At 45.1% G+C, this 23,721-nt stretch overlaps 1 protein-coding gene and 1 long non-coding RNA gene across 3 annotated transcripts in view; both read right to left on the bottom strand.

The window, feature by feature from the left end:
• The window catches only part of SEMA3E (semaphorin 3E), a 134,330-nt gene extending 133,262 nt beyond the window's left edge, over positions 1–1,068 (bottom strand). For both annotated transcript variants that reach the window (XM_034424863.3, XM_034424862.3), the window contains exon 1: positions 590–1,068. In XM_034424863.3, the coding sequence (XP_034280754.1) occupies positions 590–806 (217 nt within the window). In that variant the 5' untranslated portion in view covers positions 807–1,068. The remainder of the gene's footprint in view (positions 1–589) is intronic.
• A 19,823-nt stretch (positions 1,069–20,891) lies between these two features.
• On the bottom strand, positions 20,892–23,436 carry LOC117669985 (uncharacterized). The gene is made up of 3 exons (XR_004592555.3): positions 23,349–23,436; positions 22,308–22,394; positions 20,892–21,066 (listed from the first exon to the last, which is right to left on the bottom strand). It is a non-coding gene; the product is annotated as an uncharacterized LOC117669985 (long non-coding RNA).
• Between the last annotated feature and the right edge of the window lie 285 nt (positions 23,437–23,721).

Here is a 23,721-nt window from a genome sequence, read left to right as displayed (position 1 = left end):
AATAAAAAATAAAAAAACGCCAGCTCCGTAGAGACGCAAAGGCCCCTTTTTCCCCCCTTTGGGCAACGCCATTCAGCTAGGAGCTTGTTCATCCTCGGAAGAGGATTCAACCGCTCCAAGAATCCAAGCCCCGCTCCCTCCCGCCACCTTCTGCTCCTTCAGCCGAACCGGGGTTCCGAGGGCGAGAGGCAAAGGGGGGACGGCGGGGGGGGGGACAGATTGGATCGGGAAGCACTCAGCCGAGGTCCTGAAGTTGACTCCGGGCGCCTCTCCGGAGGAGGCCACCCTGCGCACTCAGTTGGGCTCGGGCAGCTGGAAGGCGAAGGCGAGGCAGGCTGGCGAGGAGGGGGCTTGGGGGTCTCGCAAGGGGCGCCCCTCCGGCACAGGAGGCGAAGTTGGCCGCCGGTGGAAACAGCGCTGCTAAGCGGGGAAGAAACGCTGCGCTTCCTCTTCTCTCTGCGCATCCTAAGGCATCCGGACCGAAAGAAAGAAGCGCCTTCGCCCTCGGGCTGGACGGAGCCTCGGGAAGCGCAAAGGCAACCGGCAGGACGGTCCCCCCTCAGAAAGCGCGGCCCCCCCGCCGCCTTACCTCTATGCGCCAGGCGCAAGCGGGGCTGCCGGGTGCCCGCCGCGTGGCCTCCACTCCAGGCCTCCAGCAGCAGCCCGGCCAAGGTCAGCAGGAGGAGGTCTCGCCGGGCCATGCCGACCCCGGAGGAGCCCCGCCGCTCTGCCGCCCAAGGGGGCTCTCCGGCCGGCGGAGGGATGGGAAGGTCCGGACTTCTCGGGGCTCCCGCGCCTCTACGCATAGCTGGGGCGAGGCTGGCGGAGGGCGTCGGGGGGGCCCCGCGCAGCCAGCATCCCTCCCGGCTCCGGCGAAGGGGAAGGAGAGACAAAGCCAGGCGCCTCTTGCGCTGCCTCTTCCCCGGCTCGCTCCGCCGCACAGCCGAGCCCGCGGGGGGAGGAGGAGGAGGAGGAGAGAAGACGCGGCCGCTCGCCGGGACCTGCCGGGGGCTGCCCGCCGCTCTCCCCGCCCCCCGCGCCGCCCTCCCCGCCGAAGTTCGCCCGGGGCGGCCGCCCTCCCAGCCACGTGCCGAGACGCGCGCCCGAGGGCCGGCCCGGGAGCCTCCCTGCCTCGCTCTCCCCGGGGGAAGGAGGAGGGGGACCGGCGCCTCGCACCCCCAACCTTCCCCCGCGGCCGAAGCAGAAAGGCTGGCGGGGCGGGACGGGACGGACGGAGCCCACGGAAGAAAGCCTCCCCGGGATGGCGAGGAAGTCTTGGAGGGACCCAGGCCGGGATGGGGCAAAGTTTCCGCTCCGCGGCGCGCGCGATGCAGAGGCTCCCTTCCCTCGGTTTTGACCTGAACAAGAAAAGAAAAGAAAATGGAGCGGGCTGGAACTTGTTCCGAATGGGAGGCAAGAGAAGGGGGCCACGACGGGGGAGCCGAGCGGCTCAAGGAGAGAGGTCTGCAGGGAGAGAACAGAGACGACGGCGAGAACCGACCGGGCCTCGACGGCGCTTGGATCCAAGCAATCCACTTGGGGATCCCAGGACTGGAGATCAGCTGCAGGCCGCAAGATCAAAATGGCCTCTTGTTGGCCTGCAGCAGAACGGCTGAGGCCCTCGAGTCTGGAGGAGTTCCGTTATTCAGTTCAGCCCGATTCAGTTATGGGTTGGGCTTTTACCGGGCCTTTATTTCTGTGTAACTCCAGAGGTGCCCATAATGCTCATCCCTGCCAGGTGGGATTGGGGGGACTTCCCTCCCACCCCAGAAACAGAAGCAGCTGCCCTTAAAATTCTTTCCTCAGGCCTAGATGGACAAATCATTAGAGAATCATCTTTTTAATTGGTCAAATGATAATATTTTATTTCTAAGTTGCGATGCTATTTCCTCACAATGTCAGTTTAGGTCATATTCATCTCCATTTCTTTCATTTTAGTTTTTATACACTATAAGGCCTTAAAAGCACCCATTAAAATTCCTCATTTTTAAAATTAAGCTGGGGAAGAGGAATGTGATAACCCAACAGTTGAGCCACTTTTGATTTTAAAGAGATTGACTTACAGATGCATTTGTGTTTTACATGTCCAAAACAACTAGTTTGAAATATTATTTAGCCCAAGCAATAGAAGTTAGCCTCAGTTTAATTTAACCCAGCAATGGTTTCCAGAGATCACCTCTACCTGAAGCGGTATTCGAACTTTTTTGTCAGTTTTCTCCACCCAGGTATTCAATCTGTTCTAAAATTTTAGTTGTGCCCCCCTAGATGTAGATGGAATTATAAGAATAACATCTAACTAGCTAGATGCTGCCACATGCATGGGAATCATTTTAGATCATTTTTCACCATTCTTGCCTTTTCTGATTCCATCCCTCTGTCAGAAGCTAAATTCTGGGAAAAATTGGAAGCCACCTTGATTGACAGATGCTTTGTTTTTTAAGTGATAGAAATGTAATCATTACATGAAGTTGGGAACTCAATGGGAGTGAGAGCTAGAACTTTTAATTTCAGCTACCACTTGTAACTCCTAACTGGTTACAATCCGCTTAGAAGTTTCAGTGCCTGCTTGATTTGCCCTTTAGGATTCAAATAGCAATGACCGATTTTTCTCCCTGTGTATCCCATCTCTTGGTTTAGTTTCTTGACAGGAGGGAGAATATGAGAAAGGAATGGGAGGGACTGAGTAGGGGACTCTCACGCTGATTACTGTTCTTTCTTTAAAAAATGATAATAATTAACAATTAGTAGGGCTTTCCCAGCATGCTCCAGGGGGCAGCCTTCCTTCAGGCCAGGAGGAGGTGCCCAGAGAGGGCAGGGGACTGGCCAGCCTTCCATTAGCTGGTCACAAGCACCTGCACACAGTCTTGAGGAGGGAAAATCTGAATTCTCCTTTCCCCCTTTTCTCTTCCTAGGCTCTCATCAGATTTGCCTCGGATCCCTTCAAGAAGCAGCTGTTCAGATTTACAGTCTTCTAATTGCCCGTTTCCTTACTATCCCCTTCTCAAAAGACAGTGAATTCAGGATCTCTCTGTGAAGGATCACACTTCCTGCAACAGACACCTGTTTTCCACAAAGCCAAAACAATGTTGCCTCAATTACTGTAATTCCAGCGCTGTTTGAATTCTGTTGACTCATTTTTGCTCCTAGGCTGATTTATAGCTTGCAACTCACCACTTGAAGAGTTAGATCAGTTGTTTCCAAAAAATCTTGCGAGGAATCTTGGCAGAACTAGGCTAGATGGCTGGAAGGGTGTCTTCGGCATTCCTGTCATACTTAGTCAGGAGGCTTCCTAGCTGAGATTTCTCAGCTGAGCTGAGATTTAAACATACATGAGACCAATCATAGGCTCTGGGAGAGACGAAGTGCCCACATAAGTGACCCATGCTTCGTATGGGTAGTTCTTATCCTTTTTTTTTTTTTTTTAGGGTGGAGTTATATTCATGTTAATTCCCAGGTTAATTGTTTGGTGCCTTGGCCCAATTTATGCAACTGTATAGCAGAAAGCTACTGGAATGGACAGATAAGTCTGGTCCAGGTGAAACAGTGTGAAATTGCACACATGAAATTGCACAATACAGTCGGATGAGGAAAATTATGATCAGGGAATTATAACCTTGGGAGCTAAGAAGGGACAGTCCTAATTAGCATTTGGATGGGATTTCTCCATGGACAACCACAGCTGTACCTGTGGGCTCGGGAGGTTGAAAAAAAATTCCCAAAGAAACTATTTCTGTAAACTGTAAGCAGCACCAGGAATTGTTGGGAGTTTGTGGCCTCCAGCCTTGACGCCTGCCTCCGTCTGCATCACTGTGGATTGGGATGGGCCTGTTGACTTCAGCCTTGGCATTGATGTTGGATGAAAGATGTATGATGATGTTTTTCCCCCTTTCATTCATTCCTCCAGGCCAAATTCAAAGCAGCAACAAACCCTCTCTAACTGAGAATCGCCATAAAATTCTTTGGAGCCCTAAGGGTCTGCGTTCCAGGCATTCTGGATGGATGGGCTGCCTACATGCCCAGGTTCCAATCTTGTGAGCTGAGGGATCGTGCCATTCGCTGCATGAACACAGGTGAAACACAGGTCCAGGGGTTGATCTCTCGAGGGGCGGCTTCCCTCATTCCAGGATAAACGAGCCATCTTTCTCCATGCAGTAAAACGTTTAAGTCTTCCTGCATTTCTATTAAATTTTAATTGGCACGTAAATGCAAACTGACTCACAAGGGAGGGGGGAAAAAACATATTGACCTCATAGTAGCAGAAACCACTTGGAAAATAATCCCCAATTCTGGTACTGTCATTAGGAAGTTCCATCTTCTCCTATACGAGAGTTCCAAAACATGAAGGGTTTTGAATAAAAGTGTTACAACACTTTCCTCACCTTGCTGTCAGTGCTGAGGGTCACTCCTAAACCGATACTTTTTTTGTTTTGTTTTATGACTCTGAAAAGCTGCTTTGCTCTGACAATTGTTATCATTAGCTCCCTCGTTTTGATTTTCATCCTGAATCCAAATGGTCTGAGATAAATAAAATTTGCTCTCCAGATGAATTTAAGAGGCCCATGAACTCTAAATACAACAGCAGGATATAAGGCAAGTTATAGCGAGTCCTCAGCATCCAATAAAGCAAAACAATTATGTGTTAGCAAAAGAATAGAGATTTGAGGAATTGGCCACGGTGAAATCATGAAGCCATGAAGGATTTGCCTCATGGTGTTTCTCAATCTTAGCAACCTTAAAGTAGTTGGATTTCTGTTCCTCGGAAGTTGCCGCCATTGAGAAAGCTGGCCTAATAAGTTGGTAAGTCTGCGGCCGAGTCCATTTTGTGAAGCTGGAAGTGAGTCCCCTTCCACTCTCTCTTAAACAAAAGAGCCTTGTGAGAATGACACGTAGTCTTCCTCACTTACTGCTCAAAGCTATGTCAGCACAAAAATTAAAAAATAGCCTTGGAGACTTGCATTTATGACCCACAGCATTCTGCGGTCTTGTGATCGCCATTCAACTCTTCTCAACAGATAAAACTGAGTCACAACAGAGTTAACGGAGAACAACAAAGTAAAGTAAGTCATGGTTATGTGATTTTTCGCTTAGCGACCTTGGCTTTGCTTAATGAACAAAAGGGAAGTAAGGCTCTGGTGGCCCTGTGGTTTTTGATTAGCAACTGTGGCCCTTAGCAGCTGTGTTGCCAGTCCCCATTGGGTTGGCTTGAGGGAGAACTACCTGCAGAAAAACTTTTGTTCTCCACTTGGGTTTAAATGCCAGGAAGAGGGATGCAGCCTATTTTGGAGAGCAGGCTTCAGAAAGTGATTTTGAGAAGCAATTATCTCAGGCAATTGCCCCTCCATTCTTCCTCTCTGCCCTTTAAAAGACTCATCCAAATATATACTGCACGGAGCAGATTGGGTAGAAGGTTGTTGACTTGAAAAAGTGGCTTTTCAAGGGCTGTCATTACAATTTTACAGTCTCTCTCTGGGGAAGAATTTGTCCCTGCAGCATTAATTATTTTTTAATTTAATGTTCCTTGAAACTGTTGTAATTGGTTTGTTTTATTGCTTTGTTGCTTTGAGCCAGATTGTGAATAACTTACATTATTGGATATTAAATTATTTTTTTATAAGCCCTTCTAATAGTTGGAGTAAAAGGATGCTGAGGAATTTATGTTGAGGAATTTGAATGTAATCGAAGCAATGCAAACCAGTCAGTAAAAGCAGTAAACAACATTTAAAAGTTCCCAGTATTAGATGTACACCTAGGTTGGCTATAAATGCTGGAAGGATGATTGAAATGTGAAAAAGAGGCCAAAATCGTTTGTGTTTTCTGCCACAAGCAGGTACTTAAGCAAGACCCGACATAAACAACCTCTTTTCCTGTTTTCCAGTAGCCGTAATGCCCCCCCCCTCCCAAAAAAAACCAACCTTCCTTATCAGGGTTCCTGCCACAAAGGTTTATGCAATGAAGCCCCAAAGCGTTTAGCAGAGGCAGCAATAAATACGAGAGCCAGAGGGGCTTCTTGAACCAAACAACTGACCTTTGAGGAAAAGCAGTGGTGGGAAAGGGGGGGGGCAAGCCAGGAGAAAGGGTTAACCTTCATGACTGGACAATACCTGCACTGCTACAATTCTGCATTCTGCAGGGTTTGTGAGGAAGCCCCTCCCCTTTCCCCCTCCCTCCCTCCCGGCTTGCCTATAACAACTGCAAAATGTTTCAGAGGCTCAGAGTTCTGCTTAAAAAGCACCAGTCTGATTTCTGTTCTGTCCATTATGCAGGGAGAGAGAGAGAGGAGAAGGTTCATAAGCTAGAAAAAAGTGGGATAGATAGCTTCACCACCAGATGGATTCGCAACTAGCTGACAAACCATACTCAACGAGTAGTCCTTAATGGGTCTAAGTCTACATGGAGAGAAGTAAGCAGTGGGGTGCCACAAGATTCCGTCTTAGGCCCAGGATTCTTCAATCTCTTCATAAACGACTTAGATGAGGGAATAGAAGGGGAACTCACCAAATTTACAGATGATACTAAACTGGCAGGAATAGCCAACACCCTAGAAGATAGGCTCAAGATCCAGATGGATCTTGACAGACTTGAACACTGGGCCCTATCTAACAAAATGAAATTCAATGTAGAGGAAAGTCTTACACTTAGGTAAGAAAAACCAAAAGCACACATATAAACTGGGGGAAACCAGGCTTAATAGCAGTGACTGTGAGAGGGATCTTGGCATCTTAGTGGACAATCAGCAAAATATGAGGCAGCAGTGTGAAGCGGCAGCTAAAAATGCCAACACAATCCTAAATTGCATTAACAGATGGATACAATCAAGATCAAGTGAGGTACTAATACCACTCTATAAAGCCCTAGTAAGACCACACCTAGAGTACTGCATCCACTTTTGGTCACCACACTATAAAAAAGATGTTGAGACTCAAGTGCAGAGAGCAACCAGGATGATGAGGGGACTGGAGGCTAAAGGATATGAAGAATGGTTACATGAACTGGGCATGGCTAGTCCAGTGAAGAGAAGGACCAGGGGAGACATGATAGCTGTCTTCCAATACTTGAGGGGCTGCCACAGAGAGGAGGGAGTCAAGCTGTTTTCCAAAGCCAGACAAGGAATAATGGATGGAAACTGACCAAGGAGAGATTCAACCTAGAAATGAGGAACTTTCTGACAGTGAGAACAATCAACCAATGGAACAGCTTGCCTTCGGAAGTTGTGGGATCTTCATCACTTGAGACTTTCAAGAAAAGATTGGATTGCCATTTGTTAGATATGGTGTAGGGCAGAGGTCTTCAAACTTGGCAGCTTTAAGACTTGTGGACTTCAACTCCCAGAATTCTCCAGCCAAATCTTAAAGCTGCCAAGTTTGAAGACCTCTGGTGCAGGGTCTCCTGCTTGAGTGGGGGGTTGGAGTAGTTGACCTATAAGGTACCTTCCAAATCTGTTAATCTGTTATCTATTAAGTTGGAGAATGCTAAAGGAGTCTCCCCCATTAAGTGCCCTTGAGGTGGGGGGGTTCCTTGAGGCATCTCAATGTCATCGGCTGGCCAGCCTGATTCCAACTCAGGCCACTTTGAGACCCCCGCCCCTCCTAGTCAAACAGCATCCGAAGGTGCCTAATAATCTCAGTGGCTGAATTCTCACCCCCTGCCCCCCAAATGGTCTCTGGCCTACATTTGTCCATGTCATGCAAAGATTTTCATGAGTTTGGGGACAGAATTGTGTTTTTTTCTTCACTTCCAACTCCAGACAGTATTAGAGTTTCCATTTTGTGCCTTTTTTTGAAAGAAAAAAAAAGAATTATAATCCAACAAGTTATTTTACCAATGAAACTACTGTCTGTTGTCAGCTGTCCTGAAATTTCATATCTGAGATCTTAATTGATTCCTTTTTCTTGCGAAGTCTGCAGAAACTCCCGAACGAAGGAGTGAAGGCCAAGGAGAACATCGCCAGGAGGCCTGAAGTGAGCCTGGAGCGCAGGGCCAGGCTCTGAGATTAGGAAGAGTTGGCTGCTGCTTCATGATGTGGCACGTTGGCCCTCCCAGAAGGTCTTCAGGTTGAGGCTTTCATCTCTTTGAAAGGCTTTGGCAGACCATGCACCAGGTCAGCCCGTGTGTGTGTGTGTGTGTGTGTGTGTGTGTGTGTGTGTGTGTGTGTGTCCTTTCTCAACCTTGGCAACTCTGAGATGGGTGGACTTCAGTTCCCAGAATTCCCCAGCCAGGGCTGAGGCCCTCTCAGAGTTTTGAGGCTGGGACTCACTGCTCTAGATGAGCCCCACGCTCCCTCCCCACTCAGTGATTTTATGAAAAAACACATGCAATTTATGCTCAGATGAAGAATAAAGTGGGACCCCTCCTTTCCATTCAGAGAAGATGTGTGCTGGCTGGGGAATTCTGGAATTCCCACATATCTTGCTAAAGTTGAGAAGCACCGATTGCCCCGGGTGCAAGCTTTCTCCTCCAAATGAAGTAAAATAACAGTGCTCCTCGCTTTCCTATGCAGCATTTGCTCCTGTAGCTGCATCTCTCTCTCTGGCTGTATTAGATCCTTCTCAGCCTAGCTGGAAGCCCTGAGATTTCCTCATAATGCTCAGTCGAAGTATAAACTTGATGAGTGCCAAACGTTCAAGGGGCAGGCGTGCTCAAATACACCGAAAACCCTTGATTTACATGGGCTGATGGGAGGAAGCGGAATATCTGTAAACCCAAATGGCAGTTTTACACATGCGTGAAAGGGCAAATGGGATTTCACGCACGCACATTTGAGCCATTTTAAACACGTGAGGTTGCACTCAGGGCACGTATTTTGCCTTTTATATGAAAACTTTGCTAAAAGAGGGTCCATTGCACCCAGGGCTCATCCCTCTCTATGACTAATTCCATAAGCTAACTGGTTTAGGATGTCTCCCCTGCTGCAATAGGAACAGGATTGCAGAACGAGTTCCCCCTCCAAGGAGGAGAGAGGTTTTACTTCCATCACTGGGAACAGAAGCAGCCACACGCAGCGCATTGAAATTCCCACTGTATAGATACACAAAAGCATGGAGAGAAGGGGGCAGAATGCAGGGAACTCCTTCATGCTGAGCTTAGCTCTTCGTGACTTCTTCACGTTCATGATGTTTTCTCGGTTGTACTAAGGAAGAGCTTAAAAGGCAAGTCTAGCCTTGTTCCTGGGGAATTCCTGGTGGTCTCCTATCCAAGGAACCTATTAATTTAAGAGCCTATTAAGAGCCTTGGTGGCACAGCAGACTAAAGTGCTGTTAAGTAACACCAGCTGCCTGCAATTACTGCAAGTTCAAATCTCACCAGGCTCAAGGTTGACTCAGCCTTCCATCCTTCCGAGGTAGGTAAAATGAGGACCCGGATTGTGGGGGCAATAAGCTGACTTGGTATAAAAAAGAGCACTGCTTGGGGGGGCCGAAAGCCCTACTAAGAAGGTATATACAAAAGTATGAAGGCTATTGCTTAACGCATTGTAAGCCGCCCTGAGTCTCCGGAGAAGGGCGGCATATAAATCAAACCAATAAATACAATAAATAAATAAATTTCACAGGATTAAAAAATGGCATACTCTTAATTATGACGTTACATAAGATTTGACTTCCTTTATGCTTTCTTGGTTTTAAATCCCTTAAAGGAGGGTTTGTGTTTCAATGATGTTAGCAGTTGTTCTATTGAGCCTACTGCCAATATATCCGTTGCACCCATTTTGTTTATCTATTTTATCTTTCAGTAACTTCATCCTGTTTTCTTTTGGACGGAGACAGGAAAATAGTCTCCTTTTAGGCAACTAAAAATGTATTTGATTGGCTTGGTTAATTCTTCATTACACAAGCTATCATTTCTGATCCTTATCCTGAGCTTAATTTAACTTGATTAATCTGTTAAAGATGAACTGGAAAACGATGATCACTAATGAACTGTTTCAATGGCAAATTGGCTAGAGGGTCGGAAATACCATCTCACGTTTCGTTTGCGCTGTTTGAAAATTAGCGTAATTTTTGACAGTTTAATGTCAAATTCACATACCAGCACAGAGACAAGATGATAATCCGAGGGCACGATTGATTTCTTGCCCTGCCCCTTGTATTTCGCAATATGAATGATACTATTTTAGAGGTGCTCCAGAAGTGCCAGCTGCCATGAGCCGAGCAGCCAAAAGAAATCCCAGGCTCCTGAATAAGAGCTGCGTTTGGGAAAAGGCCCCGTAGAAGCAGCAGGAATGGAAACCTAAGTAAACACCTCAGCTCTAAATCTTCGGTCTGAGAACGCAAGTTAATTGTTCGCACAAATCAGCTGCTCGAGGGCGGGTCAAGAGTGATGGGTCCTCTGCCTCCCCTCACAGAAGACCCCGTGGATTCATTTCCTCCCACTTGCACATCCGGATATTTTGGCGCTCTCGCAGCAAACTAAATAAAGGGTGCAAATTTATTGATGGCTGAATGACTGTAAGAAACGAAATATTATGATTGCATACCAGAGTCATTTCCTATGAAATCTAATTAAAGGCATCCATTAGCTCCAGAGAGTTCACATGACACACTCACATCCATTGGCCTTACCCCAGACAGTGAAAATAATGGCTCTGATATTCCAAGGAGCATTTAGCCTTCCCCCTGGTCTTCTGACAGTATTCTCTCCCTAGCAATGGGATCGTTCCTAGCATCAGTTTATCATCACGAGGGCTCTTTACTTTCTTCTTCTTCTTTTTTTTTTTTAAATATATTTTATTAAATTTACCAACATTTAAAACACAAATTTACACTCATTCCAGCTTTTCCATATTGGTAACAGTGTCCTTTGTAACAACCATATTTACATAAATTCTATTTCTATAAACCGTTATCCTGTTATACCATTGTTTAAATTATAATAATATCTACTCACCTACAATCATATTTTCATTGATATTATATATTTCTTATAGATTTTACATTATATATTATGCTTTTTACAACTTATACCTTAAGTTTTACGCTTATTCTCAAGCCAGGTATACCATCTACTCCAAATAGGGCTTTTTACTTTCTGCCTGGCAGGCAAAGGAAGGATTTTCTTTTGACTAGAGGAATATATTCCACCGGTACTCTTGATAAATGCACAGAAGAAGATCTGTTTGTTGATGGATCAATAAATGTTTCTGGAAGAATACAACTTTTAAACATGAGTCATTTGCTCATCCAGGCAGAAGATGGAACAGTGCAACACTAAACTCTTCCTGCAGAGTTCAGAAGTTGTATTTTATTCAAAAAGAATTTAAATCCCAAACTATTAAAAGGAAGTTTTTTGTTTTTTGTTTTTTTTAATTTGATTTATATACCGCCCTTCTCCGGAGACTCAGGGCGGCTTACAATGCGTTAAGCAATAGCTTTCATACTTTTGTATATTTATACAAAGTCAGCTTATTGCCCCCACAAACTGAGTCCTCAATTTACCTACCTTAGAAAGGATGGAAGGCTGAGTCAACCTTGAGCCTGGTGAGATTCGAACTTACAGTCATTGCAGACAGTTGGTGTTAATCACAATGCTATCAGTCTGCTGAGCCACCAGAAGTTGAAGCACTTCTCTGCAGGGAATCATCTGATTGGTGCAAGGGTCTGCCACTCCCTCCTTCAGAAATTATTCCTTTGCGGTGTTGCGCAGCAGGTGGGAATTTGCAGCCCAGCAGCTCATCGGGGGTTCCTCCCACCCCGTGGAGTTGAGGCAAGGAAAGTGAGCACAGAATCTCCCTCGGCCGTTGAATGTTATTGTCAGGGCCGGATTTTCCTATAGGCTAACTAGGCTTCAGCCTAGGGCCTCAAGATCAAGAGGGGCCTACATTCAAATTGTTAGCAAAATTAAAATTACACTTTCACTATAGGTGAAAGGGCCTCATAAGTGGAATAGCCTAGGGCCTCTTTTCATCTAACTCCGCCCCTGGTTATTGTGCTTAAAAAAAAACAATAGCTGTAACAAGACATTGCAGTTGGGGTCTGCAAAGTTTACAGCCAGTGAAGTTTCCCACCTCGGGAAGACCCTCTGTTGAATCCCTAATGTCAGCTGCCAATCAGTTCGCATTTTGCAAGGCAGTCTTTGAGCAACTCACTTCTCCAGATTTATTGGGCCTACAGCAAGTTTAGCCAAGCTGGCTAGGAATTCTGCAGGCTTTGTTCAAAAAACCTCTGAAATGCACCAAGTTGAGGAAGGCTGTTTACTTCCCCACCCCTTCCTGCTTGATTAAAGCACCTCTGCACCAATCTTCACCATAAGCTTAATCAGTATGTTCTTCCAGGCAGAGCATCTGGTTGGGGTATGACAAGCTGGTGCGTGTGTGGTTTTTTCCCTGCATCATTTAAAAGCAGGAGCCTCTTTTTGGTGTTCAGGCTGCCAGAAATGTTTTTCCTGATCATTGTTCTTCCTGTTGCATTTTACCCTTGGCATCAGCTGGGCTGGCTGCATATTTTCTTGGGCAGACTCTTTAACTATTGCTTTAAAAAAAGCCTCCGGTGGTTGGAATATGCTTTCTTTAGCAGTCGTCCGAAGCACTTGGCCTGCTCACAAGAGGATATATGACAAGACGTCAAGCAGCATCTGGGTAATCCTTTAAATTACGCCCCTGTGCTTCAACTGCCAGACATCTGAGCATTTCCACCTTGAGGGAATGGGATGGCACCCTGTTGAGAAAACTCACATCATTATCAGGAATAAATGACCGCGGTCCCACTGTCTGCCTTTAAAATAGTTACGTCATACCAGTCATTAAACAGAAGCCTTTCTAAGTGGCTGTGGCTTCAGAGAGTGAGCTAAACAGTTGGTTAAATTATTGCCAAAGTGCTGTAACACTGGAGGTTCAAACGAAAACAGATCAAATGTTGTTTGATGGGCAGCAAAGAAACCAGGAATCAAAAACCTGTAAAATTTTACACATTTAGCACTCGTACAACTGGTGTAAATAAGCAGAAATCTATTACTGGTTGCCTCGGTGCGCCCCAGTTTTTTCTTGTTTAGGTGGCAAATCCAGGGACTGAAGAACTGAAGACACAAGAAAATAATGGTGCTTCTTAGCCCTTCTAAATAAAGAACGGACACCCACCTTCCGAATCTGTACAGATGGTTCTTTGTTGGTGAAGAGTCGGTTCATTGCAGTGTTGCGAATGAATGTCACTGTAATTTAGATCACAACCTGTAATACAATCTTGTTTATGGTGGGAGCTCAGCTGGGTAGACTCAGTCATCAGGATCCCAAGATAAGAACGGATTAAGGTGGTGCCTGGGTTAGTTTGACTGCACTGAACCTGGATGTTCTTGCTCCAGGTCCAATAACATCTGGACCATTCTACTGCCTTGGCCTGAGGCTCATTAAATGTCTGTAAACCACGCATGGTTCAGACTGGCAATGTTTGTCTGTCAGTAGCACAAACCGACAGACAAACTCTTGGGACTCTTAGATCAGAAGGAGGCTTGGCCACCTTTTGTTCCAGGATGGAGCTTTCACGAGCCAAAGACTTGTTCTTGACTGTAATGGGCTGTATAAATATATCAAATAAATACTGCAGTTGGAGAATGGACAAAGCAGCAGTTTAGCAACCCTTATTCAATGCTCTGGGATTCAATGGTGCTCTCTCCCTCCCTCCCTCCCCCTCTCTCTAAAAGATAGCTAAAAGATCTTGCTATCCCAACTGAAGAGGGGGCAGGAGCCCATCACTCGGAAAGTTTGCTACTGTCCCTGTTCCTTCCGCTGCTCAAGATTTTCTTGGCTGCAGATGTTTCAGGGAAAACAGATCCAGAAGATGGGGTTCTAGGGTTCCTGTGTGGACAACATGCCCAGAGGTGGCTTGGAGAAAAGAAGGTAGCTGGAGGTGTTCAGCAAATGCCCTGTTAGCTATCTGACAACATTTATCACGGTGGAAGTTTGAGAATACTACCGTACGTTCAGGGTTCGGATACAAATATTTCTATCCTGCCTATGCCAATTATCATTTTCTCCCTGAGTGAAATCTTTTCATGTTGTAGATGAAGGGGCTCAAGGCACCTTCCCCTGCAGCCATAATTTTCTTAGAAAAGTCCGATCCCACTTAAAGCAATTAAGACACACATACGCTCACACACAATCCTCTCCTTTTTAGCATCCCATTAATAATAAGATAATGAATTGAGAGCTGCAGGGTATAAAATCTCTGTTCACAGAGGAGCCCAGAAGGAGAGGATGGCGTTTCCCTCCCGCTGCATCTTAACTTTCCACCCTTCACAATTGGAGCATAATTCATTTTCCATGGTTCATCCAGGCTGCGACTTTTCTGGCAAGGTTTCAAGTAGATATCAACTGTTTTTCTTTCATAGAATTATTCAAGCAGTACCGAAGCTTGTTTCAGGCACAGAACTGAAGTAATTGGGTAGTGATAGCAGAAATGGTTGGAATCAGTTTAGTTCATCACTTATACTCACAGTACACAAATGCAACCCATGGAGATCACTAAGCCAAAGTGTGTTTGAACATGGCTTATTGAATAAACCATATGTTATAAATACCGATTCTTGGATTCGCACAGTGTTAGGCCAGAACTAAAGAAGTCACACTAGGACTATGCAGAATCCAGTCACATCAACCCTCTTACATACCTGGGCGATGTTTCTGTATTCAGACTGATGTATGAAACCTCTCCCAGGTGGTTAATTGGGCACTTAAACCTTGATAGGCGCTCATTGTTTGGGAAGGCCGCCATCACAACTCAGCTCAGAAGGAACGTGAACATTTGCAAGGCTTGGACTAAACGGCTCCTTAGGGGAAGCATCTCCTTCCTAGCACTTTTGTTTCCCCATTGGTTCCTCAGGCTGCCGTCTAGGGAGATGGGGGGGTCCCGGTCAAGGCTTTCCAGCTGATGCCCTCCTTCCTTTTTTTTTTTTTTTTATGCTAGGAAGCCAGCTGGGAGCATTAACCCTGCAAAGGCATTTCATGCCAATCTTGTCAAGGCCACGGCATTGACTGACAGAAGAATAAAGCACCTTAGTAGCCAAGGCCAGGGTTGATTTCCAGGAGGAGGAGGGGGGGGTTGCCTGTTACTGGGGCAAGGAAAGGCAGATGAAGATCAGATTTACTTTGCTTACAGGGTATTCAAATGTTGTTAGATTGTTTTATGAAGAGTGATGATGAATCACCTGAATCTTTCACAAGGTTTTCCCCAATGGCTGCTGCGAATGCGCCGCAGAGTTATTTTATGGTTCTGGAACAATCCCATAAGGGTTCCTGCCCTACCTGCAGCCGTAGCCCAGGTAGGGCTACTTCTCCAAAGGGAGAAGCGGGGTGGGGGTGGGGAACTGCCTGAGAAGCAAAGCAAGCGGAGCTTCCATTGCCCTTCCAGGATTTATTTTCTCTCGCTCCATTATCCTTCTCTTTCAATGCTGCAGTTAAAGCAGAAAAGTGTACCTGTTCTGGATTAGAGCCCTAGCTGAGCATAGCCGGTGGCAGGGAGCTATGAGGGAGCATCTAAGCGGCAGCCCCAAATTCCTCCTCCCTGAATTATGCAAGGTCAGAAGAAGCAAATACCAGAAGGGTGGATATAGGACCTTTTTGCTGGCGCACTTAGGGGGCAATTTTCTACCCAGCTAGCTAGAAGACAGTGTCTCTGAATTCGGTGACATTTCCTTCTGAGCAGGAAGGCTTTGGACCAGGGGTGAAATCCAGCAGATTCTGACAGGTTCTGGAGAACCGGTAGCGGAAATCCTGAGTAGTTCGGAGAACAGGCAAATACCACCTCTGGCTGGCCCCAGAGTGGGGTGGGAATGGAGATTTTGCAATATCCTTCCCCTGCCATGACCACCAAACCACACCACAACCACCAAGCCACGCCCACAGAACCGGTAGTAAAAAAATTTGGATTTCACCACTGCTTTGGACTCCGCCTTGACGGACAAGCTGAGCACAACGTCCTGTTTTGTCAAAAATGCACAGCTCATGTCTCTTCTTTGTTCTGAAGAAATTCATTCTATAAAAAGGGATACTAAAAATGAAACAAAACATAAATAAAAAGAAATACTATAGCAACTCTTTCTCAGCAAATGACTGTACAGTCATCCTTTGACATGCTTCCAAAAAATGGTCAACCAGACTAATTGTAAACCACACGGATACAGAGAACAAAAAATCCACATGAGCTGAATGTCCAGAAAGATTTAATAATTGGTTTATGCTGGAAGCAAACGATTCATATTCCCGGTTAGAATCAGAAATCAGATCTTATTAAGCTTACTTTATAAAAGAAAGTTAAGTTAAGATTCATCAAAAGGAGAATGAAAATAGTTTCTTTAAATAAATATAGGTAAAACATGAAAAGTTATCCAAATTAGTTTGATACATTAGACCCAAATGTAATGAAAGCAATGCAATATATAAACATTTGGCTAATGTTTCAAATGCCATTAGACATGATCCAGCTCAAGTTAAATATTTTAAATTTCATATAATATGCTTGTAAAAATCTTGTATACACTTTTCAGTCAAAATGTACATTTGAATAAATAGCATTAGGATCAATAGGATTTTGATATAATTTTAAGCAATTCTTAGTTTATGCTCACTAGCACTTTAAATGAAAAAAGAAGTTCTGTATTTGATACTCCGAGTTTAGTTTCATCCAAGTGGCTCTGCCTGACTTCAAGTGGGGGGGGGGGGAACGAGGACAACCGTCATGCAAGACCATGAGATCAGCCCTGGAGATCAGGCCATCGTAGCCCAACCCATCTCGGAGGGCCATCCTGGATGCTTCAGGGTGTCCACAAGCCAGATCCAGGCCTCTTTCCTGACCTTGTTCCTCTGTAGCTTACATCTGGAGACGTGCTGCTGTTCCCACCCCTTAGGTAGCCCTTTGTCCTGGATAGACATGTCCCCAATATCCTTCTCCGTAGCGGCCCTCACCACCTGTTACGGTTAATGAACTCCAGAAACAGTGAAGCCCTGGATAAACATGGGCTCACCAGTTGCACCCCCCCAACCTGCACAGGCAGCATAAAAGCCCCCCCCCACTCCTGTGCATTGATTCATTCAGTCCATGCAGTCCGGCAGCTTTGCTGAGAGGCTTTATGGGGTCTGTCCATGTTGTGGCAAACCCAACTAAAATGGTCAGACCGCTGCTGCCACAGAGGAGGGGAACTATAAGCGAATGGGTGGGATAGGAGCCTCAGTGTCAAATAATTTAAGATTTAGATGTATCCTTTATGTTGTGGTTGTGGAATAAACCACGATATGAAATGATAACACAGAAATATCAGTCAAGAAGTCACTACAGCCGAATGAAAACACACAATGATCACAGGAGAACTTGTTGTTTAACCTGGTGTGAAGAAAAAACCTAAAAGGACCTACCGTGTTACTTCTAATTAAAACATGACTTTCTTTAGAGTGTCTTTAGGTTTAAAGTAGCTTAGTCTTTGGAGACAGAAATTAGCCTCGGTGGATGGAAAATATAAAGTCAAAGCAGGCAGTTTTGTGAATGTGGAAAAACGTGGAAAGGAACCCAGAGTTAAAGTAACCTCAGCTAGGAGAGACTTTCTTAAAAACCTGCTTAACAAACAAGCATTAATTATGGGGCCAAATCACGGGGTTCCTAGGGAAGCGTAGTGAGACAGTTGAAATCATTTTTTTCCCAGAGCAATCAGTAAATTTCCACGTGACCCAATAAGTTGTGTAATTCTTTCCCATGACATATGGCATTGTAACTATTGATTTTAATATATTGCTGGAGTATAGTTTAAAGTAATTATGTGACTATGAAATAGTTTACATACCTATACTGTATGTTCCTCTCTTTCTCCCTGGGTGTATATGTAATGTGTATAAGAAAGGCAGTGGGATGCAATTAAATTGCCAGGCTTCTCCCCTAGGGGAGATTGGGGTGAGGGTGATCATTTGAACTGGATTGAGGGAGGGAGTCAGACTGGGCCCCCGAAATGGCCCTTCCATCTTGAGGAGCCTCCAATGCAGGGGAGAGAGCTTTTCCTTCCTTACGGCCGGCTGCGTCCCCTCCGGACTCTCGGGGGGCAGACTCTGACCTTCTTTCTGGCAGGGCTGGCAGGGCTTAGGGAGGCATTCCTCAGTGGTGCCAACTGGCCCCGACTGCGGCTTCCTAGTTGGCAGGAGATGCTGCCTTAATCAACCCCATGGAAGGAGGAAGGCCCTTTGCTTGGTTTGGTTGCCTTGGATTTCCCTCGCCTCCTCCGTCCGCTCCTGCTCACATTCCCACCCAGAGGGCAGGGCTGCTCTCCTGCCTGCACAGGCCGAAGCAAAGCAAGACTTCATAGCCGGTTTCCAGTGCCTGGTGCTTTGATGCCTTTTAAAAGGGAGAAATTAGATTTGCTGAGTTAAGGCATGAGTGTCTCATTAAAAACGCCTCTTAATAGAGGTCAGCCAATTTACCCAAAGAAGAGATTTTCAGTGTAAGAAAACAAGCAAATCAGTTTTAGAACAATTTGCTCTAAAGCTTCAAAAAGAGCTGGAAATGAGACTTGGGGGATCTACCACAAACGAGGTGCGATGCCGCCAATTAAGCTCACATCCTTCAATCAGAAGGTGTTAACGTTATCTGTTTTCCCTTTTGCATTTTAATTCATGCTAAGTCATTTTGGATTGACCGTTACGGGTCTGGTTTACCCATGACATGCATGCCAGCCTCCTTCCTTAGGGCAGAAGGTGAAAAAAGTCTACCACCCATTCAGCCCTGGGTGTCAGGATGGAGGTTGCAGCCAGAAGGCCTTCCCAGCCTCTGATGGCCGCTCAGCCGTGTGGCGCAAAGTCTGGTTCCAGCGAAACAGGTTTCCCACATTTCCCTCTTCCTGCTTTGGGGTCCTTTGCTGGCCGGACAGTCTTTCTCACTCTTAGCTAGGAGACTGATCCCTCTTAAAACTTCTTTATTCCTTTGAGTTTAAACCAATGGTTTAAGGAAAAACACAAATTTCTAGAACATGTGCAAAAATAGCTGGAAATGCAGCCGTTTTCTCGCAAAGAAAGGCTACAGCAACGGTTAAAGAGATGTGGGAAGCTGATCTAGAGATATATGAAATCACGCACGGCCAGCGGTGGCTTTATCCAAAGCTAACCATTTTCAGTTGACTGTGGCTGTCAGCTTGGCTCAAACTGAACAGTGGACTGAGCTGTTGTTGCCAAGGTCACATCAGGTGCAGCTGATGCTAAATTATCATTCTGAACATACAAATCTTTGCTTCAATGGGAGTCAGCTTCCATCAGTTAATGTTGCCTAGGGGAGCCCTGGACCCCCCTAAATCAGCACTCGGCCCGGCCCAGACAATCTCTCTCTCTCTCTCTCTCTCTCTCTCTCTCTCTCTCTCTCTCTCTCTCTCTCTCTCTCTCTCTCTCTCCTTCTCTCTCTCTCTCTCTCTCTCCCTCCCTCCCTCCTCTCTCAAGTTCATCCACTGAAGGAGTCGCAGAAGTGAGAGAAGAGAACAACAGTGTCATACAGCATATTCACTGCCAGCAGCGGTCAGTCAGGATGGTTAAAAGAACAACAGCAACAGGACAGATTCATGGACAATTAGACCATCAGTGGCTATTACTGTGGATGGTGGTGGTGGTGGTGACACTTTGTGAATCCTAGACCACAGGCCTTCAATCTTGGTTTATGGGAAGTGCCATTGGAAGTTGGGTCTCACTCCCTAGTGCAGTCCAGAGCATGATGACCAACCTTCTTCCCTGAAGCTTACAGATTCTGATCCAACATGCTGGTCCAGGCTGGGTCAGTAGATGTTTTTCAACTTCTCCCCTTTCTTTCTCTGCACACGCCCATGGGGGGGGGGAGAGAGAGAGAGAGAAAGAGAGAAAGAGAGAGGGAGGGAGGGAGGGAGAGAGAGAGAGGGAGGGAGAGAGGAATGCTTTCTTGCAGCTTTCTTAATTTCCCTCAGTTGCAAAGACATTTTTCTTGTAATTTTATATCCATAAAAGGACTGAGGCATGTCTGTTCAGTGTCCATATTAGATTAAACTGGATATGAACAAGGTGTAATGTTTTTGAAAAACATCAGAAAAAGCAGGTTTTATTAAATTGTAAGTACTTTTTTTTTGGCTTGGAAAAGTATGCTTTTATTATTTCTTTTTCTTAGACTTTAAATATTAATTTGACTCCCTGGGAGAATCTCGCAGTTCATACAATTCAAATGAATTTAATAGAGAAAGGTTTGGGATTTCCTTTTGAAGAAAGTCCACAGTACCCATTTACTAATGTAATAACATTATAATAAAATAATAACTGAAGTGGATATTTTATCTAGCTTTTATGTTCAATTATTATTTTATTATTTAAAAAATATTATTTTAGGCCACCCTACATTTCACTGTGGCCCAGGCCTTTCTTGTGTGTTCAGGTTACAATTTCTTGGGTTTTATTTGTTGGTTTGGTAATCTCAGGATTTGAGTCCAACAATCAAAGCTGGACCTTCCTTTGATATCAAGCCAAATCAAGGCAGGGTCTATGGAGTTTCTTCAGCGGCCCCCTCTTCCTCCCCCCCCCTTAGCAGCCCACTGCTTGCTTCCTCCTTCCAAGAGCCAGCCTTACAGTTTCACCCAGTGCTGCACCAATTTCCCTCCTCTCACACCAATTTGAACATTTCAGATAAATAAATAAATAAATAAATAAATAAATAAATAAATAAATAAAATCTATCCAATTCAATTTGGACATCAGAACAGACTTACACTCAGCCTCCCAAATAGAATTGATTTGCTAAATTTCAACCAATAAAAGTTACAAACAGAAAGTGTCCAAATTGTTCAAAACAATTTAGGTGTGTTTGATCTCTCGCTTGATTCTCACAACTGATTCGCTTGATTCTTAGAACTGGGCGTCATAAGGTCCACGGTGGATGGCTCCCATTACAGGAGTGGCTCTGGGTGCAAATAATGCCAGCACAAAAAGATGAGAAAATCTAGCTGTGTTTATGTGAAGTCACATGACCTGGACCTCCTGATGTATCTACAGAAGCCAAAAATCTTGAATTTCCTTCTTTCTCTCTGTTTTTTTTTCAGGGTTTCATTGCTTCTTGATTACTTCTTCATTGATTTATGGTCAAGGACAAAGGTCTTTAACAATGACTGTAAATTAAAAGAAAAGTAGATGGAAATAGATTAAAAAAATAGAAAAATTGACAGAAATCTAGTTATAATGCTTCGTTGTCCTACATCTATGGAACATTTTCCATAGCCATCCTATGTTGACATACTCTATTCAAGGGATTGAGAGAAAAATATTGTAAAACGAAAGGAAGCTAAACTAGGAATATAGAACTAGAACTTAAAATATTGAATATAAAGAGTCTATTCATTTGTATGCTCTTACAAAACTATTTTTTTTAAAGGAAGCCTACAGTCAGTAGAATGAATCTTTTATTCAAAAAGTGTCTGTTTCATTTCTTTATAATCTTGGCTCCCTATTTTTAGCAATTGATTCCTGCTTCTTAGGATTCCCTGATTTTCCTACCATAAAACCATTTAATATTTTTTTTGTGATGTGATGTATTCATGAAAGAATACCAGGGGACTTTAAAAGGCAAAGCAGCAGAAGTTTGTCTTATTTAAAATATAGCTGGCAATTTCAAAGGTGAATTCTGAGAGTGGCCTCTTTTTCCAGCCGGCCAAACCAAACCAATTTTCATCTAATTTAAATAAGAGTATGTGATTTGAAAATTAAATTAAAAGGTGTGTGTTGTGTTGAGTTTCTCAGTAATGAGTTCCATGTTTTACCTTCGGGATATTTGGGAGCTGAGACTCTTTAGAGTTTCTATCTGCAAGCTTTGGGTTAAAATAATAATCCTCTGAGTTAGTCACCTATCACCTTACACTGATCTTCCACCACTGTTTAAAGCAGGAACACTTTCAGCCACGTCTGTAAGGGATTAAAGTTTCTGTGTAGCTGGAATGAAGACAGACAAGTCATTTTTCAGATAATTCACCTTTCATGCTAGCAGCCCCGTGGCCTGTGGTCTTCAGGCTTATTTCTTTTCTTCTACGTTTGTCTCCATCAAAAGCAAAACCTGTTTACCAGATCTGGCAGTAAGATCAGTGGGCATCACTGCAGGCAACGAAGCCATTTACAGGACCCTCCTCAACTCTCTGAAAAGGAGGGGCCCACCTGGTTCTGGCTATCTAGGCTATCAAGAGGACAGGAAGTGATTTTAATTGCCCCGTTTCCGGGCTGGTCCAGCCCCTGAGGCTATCACTACGGAAGGGGTTCTTCTGATCTTTCCGTGTGGCACTCCCGCTTCCTCCGCCTGGGGTCTCCAGACTGCAGTTCCCATCATTCCCAGCCATGGTGAAGAAATGCAGTTCCCACCTACCTGGAGGGGGCTTAGCTGCAGCAGCCTTGGATCCTGCAAACAATGCATCTCTCCTGGCACAAAGACTTCTGCATGGTACCCAGTTTGCTGTAGGGAGGGTGGAGACCAGAGCTTAGTTGGGAGGGAGGGAAGTCCAAATCACGAGCATCTGAAAGGCTATTCCACCAGTTGGTAGCTACACCTCTTGAGATTATCAACAATGGCTGTAAGGTGTTTTTTCCTTTCATTCCCAGTCTAGCAATATCAATGGCAATTAGATGTATATACCGCTTCATAGTGCTTTACAGGCCTCTCTGAGTGGTTTACAGAGTCTGCCTCTTGCCCCCAACAATCTGGCTCCTCCTTTTATTGACCTCGGAAGGACGGAAGGCTGAATTGACCTTGAGCCAGTCAGGATCGAACGCCTGGCTGCGGGCAGAATTAGCCTGCAATGCTGCATTCTCACCATTGCTGGGATTCTTCCATCCATGGACAGGGCTTGCCATGTCTGATCCCAGTTAGCTTTTTCAAGAACAAGGTCAGAGACTTTCTGTCACCCCTGAGTACCCACGTGGGGGTCCCTTGGTTGACTGGACGCCAGAGATCGGCTTCTTTGAGCCTTGGTGGCGTAGCTGATTAAGCACTGTTACAGTGCACCAGCTGCCTGCAATTACTGCAGGTTTGAATCTCGCCAAGGCTCAAGGTTGACTCAGCCTTCCATCCTTTCTAAGGTAGGTAAAATGAGGACCCGGATTGTGGGGGCAATAAGCTGACTTTGTATAAATAAACAAAAAGTATGAAGGCTATTGCTTAACGCATTGTAAGCTGCCCTGAGTCTCCGGAGAAGGGCGGCATATAAATAATAAAAAAAAAAAGATAAAATAAATTGCTTGTTTAGGCAGGCCTAGGAAAAACCTGTGGCTTCCAGGTTTTGTTTAGTATTGTTGTACTAATAATATTGGAAACTGCTCTCAAGCAAAGCAGCCCTTAGACCTATCCCAGGGCAGTCTCCAAGGGCCGGGTATAAAATAGTCAAGGTGAGACTGAAGCCCCTTTTTTTACCTGTACACCTGTCTCGAGGGGGCAGGCCTTCAGTCACATCCTTGTATCCACCAGGTGGACCTTCGGACTCCCTCCCCGACCAATGGACACCTCTGAGGGATGGCTTCTGAAGTAAATAAATGAATATCAGAGGACATAAAAAACTGACTTTTAAGCTTTATGGCAAGGGTAAGGGGATCACAGCTCAACCATGGCTTTATAAGGACGATCTCTCTCTCTCTCTCTCTCTCTCTCTCTCTCTCTCTCTCTCTCTCTCTCTCTCTCTCTCTCTCACACACACACACACACACACACACACACACACACACACACCATTAAACCTGTGGCAAACACAGCATGAGTGAGGGATAGATTGGAGTGATTCACAAGTTTC

The sequence above is a fragment of the Pantherophis guttatus genome, chromosome 7 (genome assembly GCF_059756535.1).
Source record: "Pantherophis guttatus breed Tessera chromosome 7, ASM5975653v1, whole genome shotgun sequence".
Lineage (NCBI taxonomy): Eukaryota > Metazoa > Chordata > Lepidosauria > Squamata > Colubridae > Pantherophis > Pantherophis guttatus.
The sequence above is the reverse complement of the archived record's forward strand: the minus strand, read 5'-3'. Positions and strand labels throughout refer to the sequence as shown.